The 12,605-nt window shown below is 56.2% G+C and overlaps 1 protein-coding gene and 1 long non-coding RNA gene across 2 annotated transcripts in view; one reads left to right on the forward strand and one right to left on the reverse strand.

Moving 5' to 3' along the window:
• Window positions 1-1,300, reverse strand: part of LOC138434258 (uncharacterized) — a 29,973-nt gene extending 28,673 nt beyond the window's left edge. The window contains exon 1 of the long non-coding RNA XR_011254692.1: window positions 1,214-1,300. This is a non-coding gene — a long non-coding RNA (uncharacterized lncRNA). The remainder of the gene's footprint in view (window positions 1-1,213) is intronic.
• Window positions 577-6,035, forward strand: B3GNT7 (UDP-GlcNAc:betaGal beta-1,3-N-acetylglucosaminyltransferase 7). The gene is made up of 2 exons (XM_069578605.1): window positions 577-1,472; window positions 3,573-6,035. The coding sequence occupies exons 1-2, from the start codon at window positions 871-873 to the stop codon at window positions 4,765-4,767; spliced, it is 1,797 nt and encodes a 598-aa protein (XP_069434706.1). The 5' UTR covers window positions 577-870; the 3' UTR covers window positions 4,768-6,035.
• Window positions 6,036-12,605: the final 6,570 nt, after the last annotated feature.

Here is a 12,605-nt window from a genome sequence, read left to right on the forward strand (position 1 = left end):
ACTATAAGTTCGGGGGCTTCCCTGACGGCTCAGATGGTAAAGAATCCGCCTGCAGCGTGGGAGATCTGGGTTCAATCCCTGGGTTGGAAAGATCCCCTGGAGGAGAGCATGGCAACCCACTCCAGTATTCTTGCCCGGAGAATCCCCATGGACAGAGGAGCCTGGTGGGCTACAGTCTGTGGGTTCGCAAAGAGTCGGACAGGACTCAGCAACTAAGCACAGCACTGTAAGCTCAGGGATGGGACTTCAACCTGGAACAAGGCTAGAACAGACCTTGGGCAACAGCAGGACCCGTAGCGGGTTTTACCTAACAGGGGGTTCTGAAAATCACCTGGGAGGAACACCCACCAACCCAGGACCGACTGGGCCAAGAACATCCCGGGCATTCTCTGTCTTCATGCAGCCCACTCCCTAGGAGTCGCTGGGTGTGGCATACACAAACAGATTAATACAGGCTTAGGGACAAAAAGGAGTTTGAAGTGAAATACTAGTTGACGGATGAAAAGGCAGGCAGCGCCAGCAGACAGGCCTTTTGGCGGTTAGGGGGGGGTTCTCTGAGGTTGGAAGGGCTCCAGAGATGGAGAAGGCCATTGTCCGGGGCAAAGAGAAGGCTTCAGAGCTGCGGCGTGGGCCGCTGTCCCCGCTCGGGAAGGTCCCCATTCGGACAGCCCAGCCGCTTACTGACCTCTGCTTGGGGTTCTGCTCTCTCCGCCCCCGTCCCTGTCCTCTGCAGACCCCACTTTAGGTAGCGGGGTGCGAGGGTGGGTGGGGGCCCTGCCTGGAGGGGGTCGGGGGAGAGGGCAGAGGGAAACAGACAGGAGGAAAGGAAGCCCTGTCTGTCTCGGCCTCTCCCACCCAGAAAAAGGCCGGATGGGGCCGGAGGGAAATGGCGGGGCCCCCGCGCGCCCGGGGTATTGGAGGTGGGTGGGGTCCCGGTTCGCAAGCATCCAGAGGGGCCTGCGACACCGGGGAAACCCCCCCCCCCCCACGGAGGGGAGACCCCCGTCCCCGGTGGCGGGGGTGACCTTCGTGAGTTCCGATGTCCCGACTCAGCCACTCACGCTCCGGCCGAATGACCGTGGGCGGCTCCGCGCGCCGCCGGGGCTCGGGTGCCACCTCCGGAAAATGGGTTCATTACCGCCCCGCTGCGCTGCACCCCGCAGTCGCGGGGATGGAGGGCGGGGGGGGGGGGGCGCCGAAGGGGTTAACGTACCTGGGCCGCCGCCTACCCTGCGGGCCCCTCCTCCGGCCGCGGGGAAACGGAGAGCCTCGGCGGGGGCGCGGCTGGACCTCCGCCCCTGCCCGCCCCCGCCCGCCCCTGTCCGCCCCCGCCCGCCCCTGTCCGCCCCTGTCCCTGTCCCGTTCCTCGTCCCCGCCCGCCCGCCCGCCGTCCCCGAGCCCGCGGCGCCCAGAGCTGCGATCCGCGCGCCCCGCTCCGCCGCCGCCGTGGCCCGGGCCGCCATGTCTCTGTGGTGAGTGGGGCCGTCGGGCCGGGGACCCGGGCTGCGGGCGCGGGGAGGGATGCCGCGGGTCGCGGGGGGCGCGGGCTGGCCTCCGTTTCCCGGGCGCAGCTGGGCTGGCGCGGCGATTGCTGGAGATGCCTGGCCGTGCGCGACGCCTGGGCCGGCCGGTCGGCGACTCGGGGACCAGGGTGGACTTGTGCGCTCAGCCTTCCCCGGCCGCCCCTCTGCTCTCTTACTCCGGCCACAAGGCACCCAGATCTCATTCCTGGACCCGCGGAGTTGGGGACCGCTGGGTCCCGTCCCCGATTCCGAGGGCCTCCTGCGTCCTGGGCGACCCTTGCCCTCCACCCTCAACCCGCATGGCTCTCCTTCCTCTCCAGGAGCTGGGGCCTCCGGCCTGGTCACTGCTCCCCTTCTCTTCTCCTTGCACTGGGGGCTTTACCCCACACACAAACAAATGGAGTGGAAACAGCCTGGAGTGAAGGGGCATAGCCTCATGGCCCTCTTTGGGGTGACCCCCTCAGTCCAGCCCAACAAACCAGGCCAGAGCACTCCCCTGTCCTCCTCCTGGGTCTGGGTCACACCCCTACCCCAGCACCTGAGATGACCTAGCCTCCCTCCAACTCTATATAGAGGAAATCTTGGGAGCCCATGGGAAAATGTCTCTCCATTGGGCTCTGCATCACTGGCCCGGGGTGCCTGCACCTTTCATCAGCCAGTCCTGAGGCCACCCCAGGCTGGACCACCTGGTCCCTGTCTCACCACTCTGCTGCCTGTCTCTCCCATCAGCCCAAATCTCCCCTCTTGGCACCCTTCTGGCCTGGCCCTGTGAAGCCACACTTTTCTGGCCTGCCCTTTCCCTGGAGTCCCCAGCTCCTGCATCTCCCCAGAAGAAAACATGGCAGGTGGCCTGGGTCTCCCCAGACTGTGAGCTGAGGAGAGAGGGTCCCTGGGCCCAGAGACTCAGGGCCCAAGGACTCAGGACCCTGGCCCTGCGAGCGCTCCTAGAAAAGAACTGATTTCTGCTTCCTAAAGGGGCGTAGTGGGGTTAATTTGGCATGAGGGACCCTGGAGAGTGGGGGTCCAACTATGCCCCTTGCAAGGCAGCAGAGCTGGGGGGATTCAGCTCTCCAAGCGGGGCTCAGACTGGGGCTACAGGCACAGTGGGCTTCTGGGAGATGCTCGCCCCATTTTCAGGCTTGTGTCAACGGTGAGAACTGTTCTTTTTTTTGTTGGGTCAGATGGATGGGGGGTGGGAGGGGAGGGACAGGCTTCCTCAGGTTTAGTGGGAGCTTTCTCCTCAGGAGCCCCTATACTTTTTGAACCGGTGTCTTCTCTGCACCTCCCAGAAGTCTACCCCAGTGGCTCACCAGGTTTGCACAAAGCAAGCAGGGTGCCTGAGGGAGAGATGGGGAGCAGGGCAGGTCAGCCCCTTGTAGAATCACAGCATTCCCCCAATTCCAAATCCACTCTGTGCCCAGCACTGCAGGTGACATGCCAATTGCATGCTGTCCTCATTTGGGGAAAGAAAAAAAATCACAGCTTGGAGAGGTTAAGAGAAATCACAAAACGTCTCCATATAGCTTGTATTTAGTAAGTGTGTGCGTGTGTTGTCACTTCAGTCATGTCTGACTCTTTGCGACCCTATGGACTGTAGCTCACCAGGCTCCTCTGTGCGTGAGATTCTCCAGGTAAGAATACTGGAGTGGGTTGCCATGCCCTCCTCCAGGGGATCTTCCCAACCCAGGGGTCGAACCCGCATCTCCTGTGACTCCTGTATTGGAGGCGGATTTTTTTTTACCACTGAGCCACGGGGTGGCGGAGGGAAACTTTCCGCATTCATAGCAGACCGAAATCTGAACTCCAGGAGCCTGACTCCACAGTGCCTGTACTTAAGCTCTGTGTTGTGTGGCTCCCTGGTCCTGGAGGAGGGAGGTCAGGATAGGAAAAGAAGCAAGACCCTCCTCTGGCCACTCAGGGGTCCAGGGACTTGAGTCCGTGTACAGGGGCCATCTGCCCATCTGGGACTGAAGCTCTGTACAAGGGGACTGACTCATCCTTTCTTCTCTCTTCTGAACCATCTGCTCCTCACCTCACCCTTACCCCCAGGAAGAGAACCGTCTACAAGAGCGTGTGCCTGTCCCTGGCCTTGCTCGTGGCCATAACGGTATTCCAGCGCAGTCTGACCCCCAGCCAGTTTCTGCAGGAGCCCCCGCCAGCCTCCCTCAGGCAACAGAAGGCCCAGAAACCCAGCGGACTCCTGGTGAACCCTGACAGCTTCTGGAAGAGCGCGAAGGAGGTGGTCACCCCTACTCCCGTGGTTTCACGGAGGCCCCAGGCCTGGGACGTGAACACCACTAACTGCTCGGCCAATGTGAACTTAACCCACCAACCCTGGTTCCAGGGCCTGGAGCCACACTTCCAGCAGTTTTTATTATATCGCCACTGCCGCTACTTTCCCATGCTGCTCAACCATCCGGAGAAGTGCAGCGGCGATGTGTACCTGCTAGTGGTCGTCAAGTCCATCATCGTGCAGCATGACCGCCGCGAGGCCATCCGCCAGACCTGGGGCCGCGAGCAGGAGTCGGCGGGCAGGGGCCGCGGCGCAGTGCGCACTCTCTTCCTGCTGGGCAAGGCCTCCAAGCCAGAGGAGCAGTCCCACTACCAGCAGCTGCTAGCCTACGAGGACCGCATCTACGGGGACATCCTGCAATGGGACTTCCTTGACAGCTTCTTCAACCTGACCCTCAAGGAGATCCACTTCCTCAAGTGGCTCGACATCTACTGCCCTGACGTCCGCTTTGTCTTCAAGGGTGATGACGATGTCTTCGTCAACCCCACCAACCTGCTGGAATTTCTGGCCGACCGGCAGCCCCAGGAGGATCTGTTTGTGGGTGACGTTCTGCATCACGCCCGGCCCATCCGCCGGAAGGATAGCAAGTACTACATCCCCGGGATCTTGTACAACCAGAACAGTTACCCGCCCTATGCAGGTGGAGGGGGCTTCCTTATGGCCGGGGGACTGGCCCAGCGCCTGCACCACAGCTGCGATACCCTGGAGCTTTACCCCATCGACGATGTCTTCCTGGGCATGTGCCTGGAGGTGCTGGGTGTGCGGCCCATGGCCCACGAGGGCTTCAAGACTTTCGGCATCTCCAGGAATCGCAACAGCCGCATGAACAAGGAACCCTGCTTCTTCCGCTCCATGCTTGTTGTGCACAAGCTGCTGCCCACCGAGCTGCTGGCCATGTGGGAGCTGGTGCATGGCAACCTCACCTGCTCCCGCAAGCTCCAGGTGCTCTGACCCGGCCCGGGCCATCAGGATTGATGAGGAACATGTGCCCCAGAGTCCCTGCAAGTCATGAGGCTGCAGCTGCAAGGCCAGGGCACAGCCTGTGGTCCCCTGCAGGGAGGTGGAGGGGTGGGCCTTACGTGCCCCTGGGCGTGGTGGGGTGCGGGTGACCAGGACTGAGGCCTGGCCACGTTCTGAACGGCCCAGACTGGAGACTGGTTCTCTGGCAGCTCTCCTAGCCTGGGTCTGTGGTCTGGCTCCCTCTGACCAGGCAGGAGGCCCTGATGGCCTCTGAAGGAACCCTGTGCTCAGGTACCCCGGCTCGACCTACCCTCGGAGGGATCCAGGGCTGCCCTCTTGTCTTCACAGAGAAGATCCTCCGGCTTCTGTGAAATGCCTCAGTCTCCCGGCGGGCTGCTTGGGCAGCCCTTTCAGGAGAAGCTCAACCCTGTGCAGGCTCACAGGCCTCCTCCCGTCAACGCCTCGGGGGCTCCTGGAGACCGAGCCTCAGAAGGCCCTCAGCAACCCCCTGCCCTCCGGCCCCTGACCTTCCTGGGGTTTGACTGCACAGTCTCTGCTCCCAAGTGGCTTTACCCCTGGCTGCGTCCAGCGCTGCTCTGTCTGGCTCCCTTCTGTCCGGAAGCCAGAGCAGCTGCTCTGACTACCTCAGTGATCCTCAGAACCTCTGGATGGGCTGCAGCCCCACCTCACCGCACGCCCCCACCCCCCGACTCCACTGACCCCAGACGCAGGGCCAGAGAGCCGTGCTCCGGTCCCAGCCGTCCCCGTGCTGCTCCGCGAGGCCTGGCTCCCCCAGTGGGAAACCAGCTGGTCTGACCCTGGAAGGATATGCCTCCATTACTGTGAAGTTTTATTTATGAAGAATTCGGAGGGAGAAGGAGCCAGGCCTCGGAGGGTCGCGGGGGGAGGTGGTGTTCTTCCCTTCCCTTATTTCAGCAAGACACTACCTGCCTCTGGCACTCTTGCCCCCTCAGCCCTGTCCCCACCCCAACACCGCCCCCCGATGCCCATCACAGCACCCCCTCCCCCAGCCTCCAGAGCCATGCCCACCTGCACACCTACTCCTCCAGGCCCTGAGCAGACCAGCATTGGCCCCTGTGAAGGGATGGCGTGGACTTGGTGCCCACCCCACTCGGGTTCAGGGGGTCCTGGGGGGTGGCTGAAGAAGATGTCACCTTGCATCAGGGTCAAGTCCCCTGGGAAAAGTGAGGGATTAACTCTTATTTTCTTAATAAAAGGGGACTTTTTTTTTTCCCCTCCCCGATGTGAAAGTTCCTCTCGCCATTACCATTCGAGGGCCTGTCTGAGGCCAAGGTGGCTGGAGGTTTTTTGAAGACGCAGCTTGTTCCTTGTTGTTGGCTGGTGGGTACGCAAGGACCTTCTGAAGGGCCTCTTGATCTCCAGGAGGAAAGCAGAGGCCACATGGGCCCCTGGGTGGGGGGTGGGGTGCAAGAGAGACCTGCAACTCAGAGAGCATTTTCTGGTAAGGGCCGGGCCAGAGCTGCCCCTGAGGCTGGAGTGACAGTGAGCGGGATGGGGTGGGCGCCTGCAGGGGCTGGTGGGCTTCCTGACATTCCTGCAGTCAGCCTCGAGCCTAGATCAGGTTGATGAGAAGCATTGAAACAGTGGCTCCGTGGGGTCCAGTGATAGGGGGACTGCACTGCGCAGGGAACTTTGGCCGAAACTGCTTACCTCCAGGGTGGGAGGGCAGGCACCCCCAGGAGGAGGGACACTGGGACTGCAGTGGGCAAGCCAGCAGCTCCCTGCCTGTGCTCAATGGGCCAGATGCCCTGAGAGAGTCACTTGCTTATTAATGTCCACGCCAGGCCTCTCCCCCAGATGAGTGAGAGCAAGGGCTGGGTCCTAATATAAGGCACCATCTTTAAATGTTAAGAATGTCACCACCAAGCACAGGGCCCTTCTGAGGTGGGACCTGGTGACTGCACAGGTCACCAGCTCTCTTTGTCTTTCACGCACCCTCTGAGGCTGGGGGCTGCAGACAGCAGGGTGGGGCTCTAGGGTCTTTGCCTTCCCAGAACTCAGTCCAGCCAGGGCAAGAGTCATGGAGAGACAGCCAGGAGACAGAGGTGGAAGGGCCACTGGTCCTAGCGCACAGGTGGGGGCCCAGAGACAGCATTTGTGCTCAGAAATCACCTGAAGGATGCTGAGCAGGTGCGTGCTGAAGCAGATAGCTGCTCCTCAACAGTGGGAGGATGAAGTGGGGGGGTGGGAGGAGCTGGGGTGTGAGAAGGGGATCTCAGGGCCTCCTGGGTTGCAGAGGGTGTTCAGACTTGATCCTGAGGGGCCCTGGGTACACACCCCTGCCTCTAGGTTCGCCCTGTCTCCAGCTGAGCCGCAGGGACTCAGTGGAAGCAGCAAGTTTCCAGCACGGGAACGCCCTCAGCCTCCGCCCCAGGGGGACTTCTGTCTGACCCCGTTTCAGACCTCAGAGGCCCAGGCTGAGCTTGCAGAGAGGGCTGGGAAGGGGGTGGGGCACCAGCCTTAGCACAGCAGGAAGAAGGGCGGGGAGCCCACCTGTGAGGGGACCAGTGGAATAGGACCCCCCAGCACAGGGTGGGGAGCAGGCTTCATCACCGGGCCTGCCAGCGCACCTGCGTCTTGAAGAAGGAGTAGGCGCTTGCCTGTGGTGGAAGGGGAAGGACAGGGGACCATGCAACAGCCCAGGAGAGCACAAAAAGTGGGACATCGGAGCTGCCGGCTGCCCGGTGTGGACAGTGTTGGAGATGAGGCTGGATGGGGTGTCCTGGTGCTCCCCACACCACAACATCTTGGCTGAAGGTGGTATTTAAGCTGGTGGCTTGGCCATTTCGGAGAGTTCCCAGGTATCCTCCATGCATACAGGAGGTATACATATCATTCTGTTTGTTTTTCTCTTAACCTGTTTCTTATTATATAGAAAAGGGTCTCCATCAAGAAACTAGAAGCTAGAGGAGGAAATTATCTTTCCTCCCCACCAAATCCTACGTCTCCCTTTTGGAGCCCACTCAGTCCTTAATTGTCTGGAACCTCAAGGGCTTCCTTAGTCCCGAGTGCGTGTCCAGGAAAAGTCTGAGCCACCCTCTGCAGCTGTTGCCTCATCCCACACGGTGACACCCTGGCCCACAGGCCCCCACAGTCCTGTGGACTCTGAGGCACCGTCTTCCTGACAGAGGCTGAAGCGGGGCCCACAATTTATAGACAGAACGATTCTCTTAGTCACCCTCGCTTGCTCTTCTCCAAAGAGCAGAAGAAGCCAGCTAGGGGCGCTGGGTCCTGAGACTCCCAGTCAGTGACACAGAGTTTGGGGGAACCCTACAAATTCACTCAGGTTCTGTCACTGGGAAGCAACTTTCCAGGGCTGCTGGTAAATTTTAGTCAGTCCTCAATCAGATCCTGGGGAACAGGTTGAGGGGAAGGGGAAGTGGGTCTCAAACACTTTCCTCCCCAAAGACCCCGAGCTTCAAAGGCAAAACGCTTCCCTCCTGCTTGCCTGCCTCCAACCCTGCATTCCTAAGGGGTTTGCGGAAGAGGTGGCTTTGTCAGGCCACAAAAGGTCTCCTGCCAGGCAATGGGTGCTGCTTGGCCATATTTACATAACTAAAGGAGACCACTCAAAGAACTCTACCCTTAACAAAGAAAGCCTGTTCTGGGGAGACTCACTCTGTCCACCTCTGCTGAGAAGGATCTGGGAGGGAAGCTTCTGTGGAACCTCCCCTCTATAACCTTTAAAGTTATAGACAAAGACGACAGTCAAGTGAAGAAACGGAGGCTCCCCAGAGTAGGGTCCCACAGCGCCTGTGTGACCGAGCACTGTCTGAGCGCAGTCTCTGCACCTAACCCCCCACCCTTTTGTCTCCCAGGAACCTCCATGTGTATTTGTGGGGTTTTGCCTGACAGTCCCTAAAGTAGAAAAATGTAGTGTCCCATGAGTGACTGGAAATTGGGTATTTGGAGTTTGAGGAAGACCAATGGGACTAGCACTATAGGAAAACTTTCCACATAGTTTAAAAAGGATGTTGTGAAGATGAGCTTTTCTGTTTAGTGGAACACTGAACATTGTTTAATACACAACCCCCAAGCTGTCTGCTTCTAGCCCAGTTCATGGTCTTGGAGCTATTCTGCACCGTTTTTAAAATCACAGAAAATAGGGGAGGGATAAATTGGGAGTTTTGGATTCATATACACATACTACTATATATAAAATAGATAAACAACAAGCACCTGCTATATAGCACAGGGAAGTATATTCAACATCTTACAAAAATCAATAAAGGAAAAGAATCTGAAAGAGAAGATTTATATTCAAAACTGAATCACTCGGCTGTACACCTGAAACTAACACAACTTTGTAAATCAACTGTACTTCAATTTTAAATTTTTCTAAAATAAATTTTTTTAAGAAATGAATTGTAAATATAATTTAAAAAAAAAAACACAGAAAGGGAGAGATTCCATCAACTTCTCTCCCCACTGTGGAAAAACCAGTTTTGCCTCCGTTAGCAATTCAATTCCTTCATTCCATACAAATCTGTGCTTTCAGGCAAGTCTCCTGTGAACCAGTTATAACATCAGCTTACCCTCTTACGAATAAAAATCTTTACCTCGTGTTAATTTTTATACCTGTAGGAGTTAGGTGTTTCTTTTTTCTGAAAAGTATCTTTTACCATCTTTTATATTAAAACGAACACAGACTCATTATGGTTTAGAATACCATTTTTTGCATATATTTCTGATACCAAACTTGCATCTTGGAATAAATTTTACACCTTCCGGTGAGCCTAGAGCTCAATCCCTTCCGAAGGGGCTCAGCCCCGCTGCTCTCCTGCAAAGCCCTCACTCCCCCCCGGAGCTTTGGGGGAAAAAATTGGCCTTCAGGCCCCAACCCAGGCGGGGTACCTCCGAACCTCGGAGGTGGGCGCTAGTCTAGGGATTGCAAACCCCCGGCCAGGTGACTCCAGCCGACGCCCGGGCGGGGATTAACTGACCCTGCAGGTGATGGGTCAGGAATCAGCTCGCGCTTTGTTTTCCTCTGGTGTCGAATCTAACAAGAATGCCCGGAATTCCTGCCCTCGCCCCAGGCAGGAGTGAGGGTGGTCAGCGCAATCAGGAACCCAGAGGCCATCGCTGAACCACCTAGGCTTCGGTGGGGACCATCGCGCTCTGCCGTCGGAGGTGGGGGAGGCCAGGGGAGGGTGGTGGTGGAATCCACTGGACCCCAGGGACCTGGACTAGAGGTGGAGAGTGCGGCATCTCCTAGTGAGACCTACCTGTCGGCCCACGCCGCGATCGCAGCGAGGCTGAGGGCGCCGGGCGCTGGGCAAACCCCTCTGCGCCGGCTCCGTAGCGGCGGCCCCCGGCAGGGGCCTTGAGAAGATCCAACGGGCGGGGAGAGGCCGGAGGGCTGGAGTCATCCGCGGAGCCAGAACCATCCCAGGACAGGGCGGAGAGCGCCACCAGCCGACCACGGTGGGCATAGTGACAGAGAGGAGGACGGTTAGAGCTGTTATGTGAGATCGGACAACTTGGAATCCTTGTACCCCAAGTTATCTGCGGTCTGTAAGGGCATGTATTGGGGGCAGGAGGAGAAGGGGACGACCGAGGATGAGATGGCTGGATGGCATCACCGACTCGATGGCTGTGAGTCTGAGTGAACTCCGGGAGTTGGTGATGGACAGGGAGGCCTGGCGTGCTGCGATTCATGGGGTCGCAAAGAGTCGGATACGACTGAGCGACTGAACTGAACTGAACTGAAGAGCATGTGTGCCTCAGAAATACCAGAAATCTCCACGCCAGACTATTTAATAGGAATTCTTTCCTTGTAATGGGCTTGGTAAAGAATCCGCCTGCAATGCAGTAGACCCTGTTCGGTTCTTGGGTGGAAAAGATCCGCTGGAGAAGGCATAGGCTACCCACTCCAGTATTCTTGGGCTTCGCTTGTGGCTCAGCTGATGAAGAATCCGCCTGCAATGTGGAAGACTTCGGTTCTATCCTTGGGTTGGGAAGATGCCCTGGAGAAGGGAAAGGCTACCCAATCCAGTATTCTGGCCTGGAGAATTCCATGGGGTCGCAAAGAGCCGGACAGGACTGAGCGATTTTCACTTTCAGTGGAATTCCAGGGATTTTATTCTCTTCTTTCTGCCTATTTGTCTAAAGGAGGCTTTGTACTATGAGCGGTTACCACTTGTTGAGGGATAAAGTTTAGAACCTAGACAAGGTATAAAAAAGCAGAGGGGTCACTTTGCCGGCAAAGGTCAGTATAGTCAAACCTGTGGTTTTTCCAGTAGTTATATAGGGATGTGAAAGTTGGACCATAAAGAAGGTTGAGTGCCAAAAAATTGATGTTTTTGAGCTGTAGTGCTGGAGAAGACTCTTGAGAGTCCCTTGGACAGCAAGGAGATCAAACCAGTCAATCCTAAAGGAAATCAATCCTGAATATTCATTGGAAAGACTGATGCTGAAGCAGAAGCTGCAATACTTTGGCCACCTGATGCGAAGAACTGACTCATTGAAAGACTCTGATGCTGGGAAAAATTGAAGGCAGGATGAGAAGGAGGCTACAGAGGATGAGATGGTTGGATGGTATCATCAAATCAATAGACATGGGTTTGAGCAAACTCTGGGAGATAGTGAAGGACAGGGAACCCTGGCATGTTGCAGTTCATGGGATCTCAAAGAGTCAGACATGACTTAGAGACTACACAACAAAAAGTTTAGAAGATAGACGTGGGCCAATAATCAGACAGAATGGGTGGCCTTGGAGGGAGTGAAAGTGGCTTTGAGGCCCTCAGGGGGCTTCTTCCAGAAAAGGGAGGAGTGATTACCCACCAAGGAGAGGAGTACAGTCTCTTGACAGAAATCACCTTGGCTGGCCCACCCTCAGAGGCCCTCTGAGGTCGGAGGAAGGAAATCTTAATTTGAAAACAGTCTACTCTCCTTGTAAGTGTTTACTGTGTAAGCACTCCTACACAACCAACGCAACAATCCATTTGTTATAAAAGCTAATATATAACCAACACAATATTGTAAAGCAATTATCCTCCAATTAAAAATAAATATATATTTTTTAAAAAGCTAATGTATAGCCAGCATTGCTTAGGGTAAGTTTGATTGCAAATGGCATAAAATTCAGCTCAGGCTTTTTGAAACTTTAAAAGGGATTGCTGGCTCGCATGAGTGAAAGGTCAAAGGCCTAAGTGATGGATTGAGATCCACACTCAGGTAGCTAGTTTGCAAAAGTTGCACGTTGACCACCACACTGACCCCAGGGAGATGGCCTGAAAAACTTTGAGGCAGGTCTGAAAACAGCTGACCATCCATTATTGCTGCCTGTAGTTAGCTAGTACCAGCTGCTGGCTAAAAGGCCAGACTCGAATCAGGCAGCCCAATACACCCAGACCTAGTCAAACTTTTCTTGCTAGATTTGTTTTATATAATTTGAACCAATTTTCTTTGGCACTTAAAAAATAGAGGTTACCGATAAAAATGTATCTTTTATAGTGAAGACTTATGAGCCATTGTTGATCATAGGACACCTGTTCCCCAAAGATATCTTCCTTGCTGCCAGGAACTTTCACATTTGATGAGGTGTCAGTCTTAAAATTACAGTGCATTATGTGTTTCTCTTGACCCCTTGCATGCATGCTCAGTCGCTCAGTCATGTCTGACTCTTTGTTACCCCATGGACTGTAGCCCACCAGGCTCCTCTATCCATGGAATTTTCCAGGCTAGAATACTGGAGTGGGTTGCCATGTTCTCCTCCAGGTGATCTTCCCGATAGGGATTGAACCGAAGACTCTTGTGTCTCCTGCATTGGCAGACAGATTCTTTAC

Source organism: Ovis canadensis, chromosome 2 (genome assembly GCF_042477335.2).
Source record: "Ovis canadensis isolate MfBH-ARS-UI-01 breed Bighorn chromosome 2, ARS-UI_OviCan_v2, whole genome shotgun sequence".
Taxonomy (NCBI): Eukaryota; Metazoa; Chordata; class Mammalia; order Artiodactyla; family Bovidae; genus Ovis; species Ovis canadensis.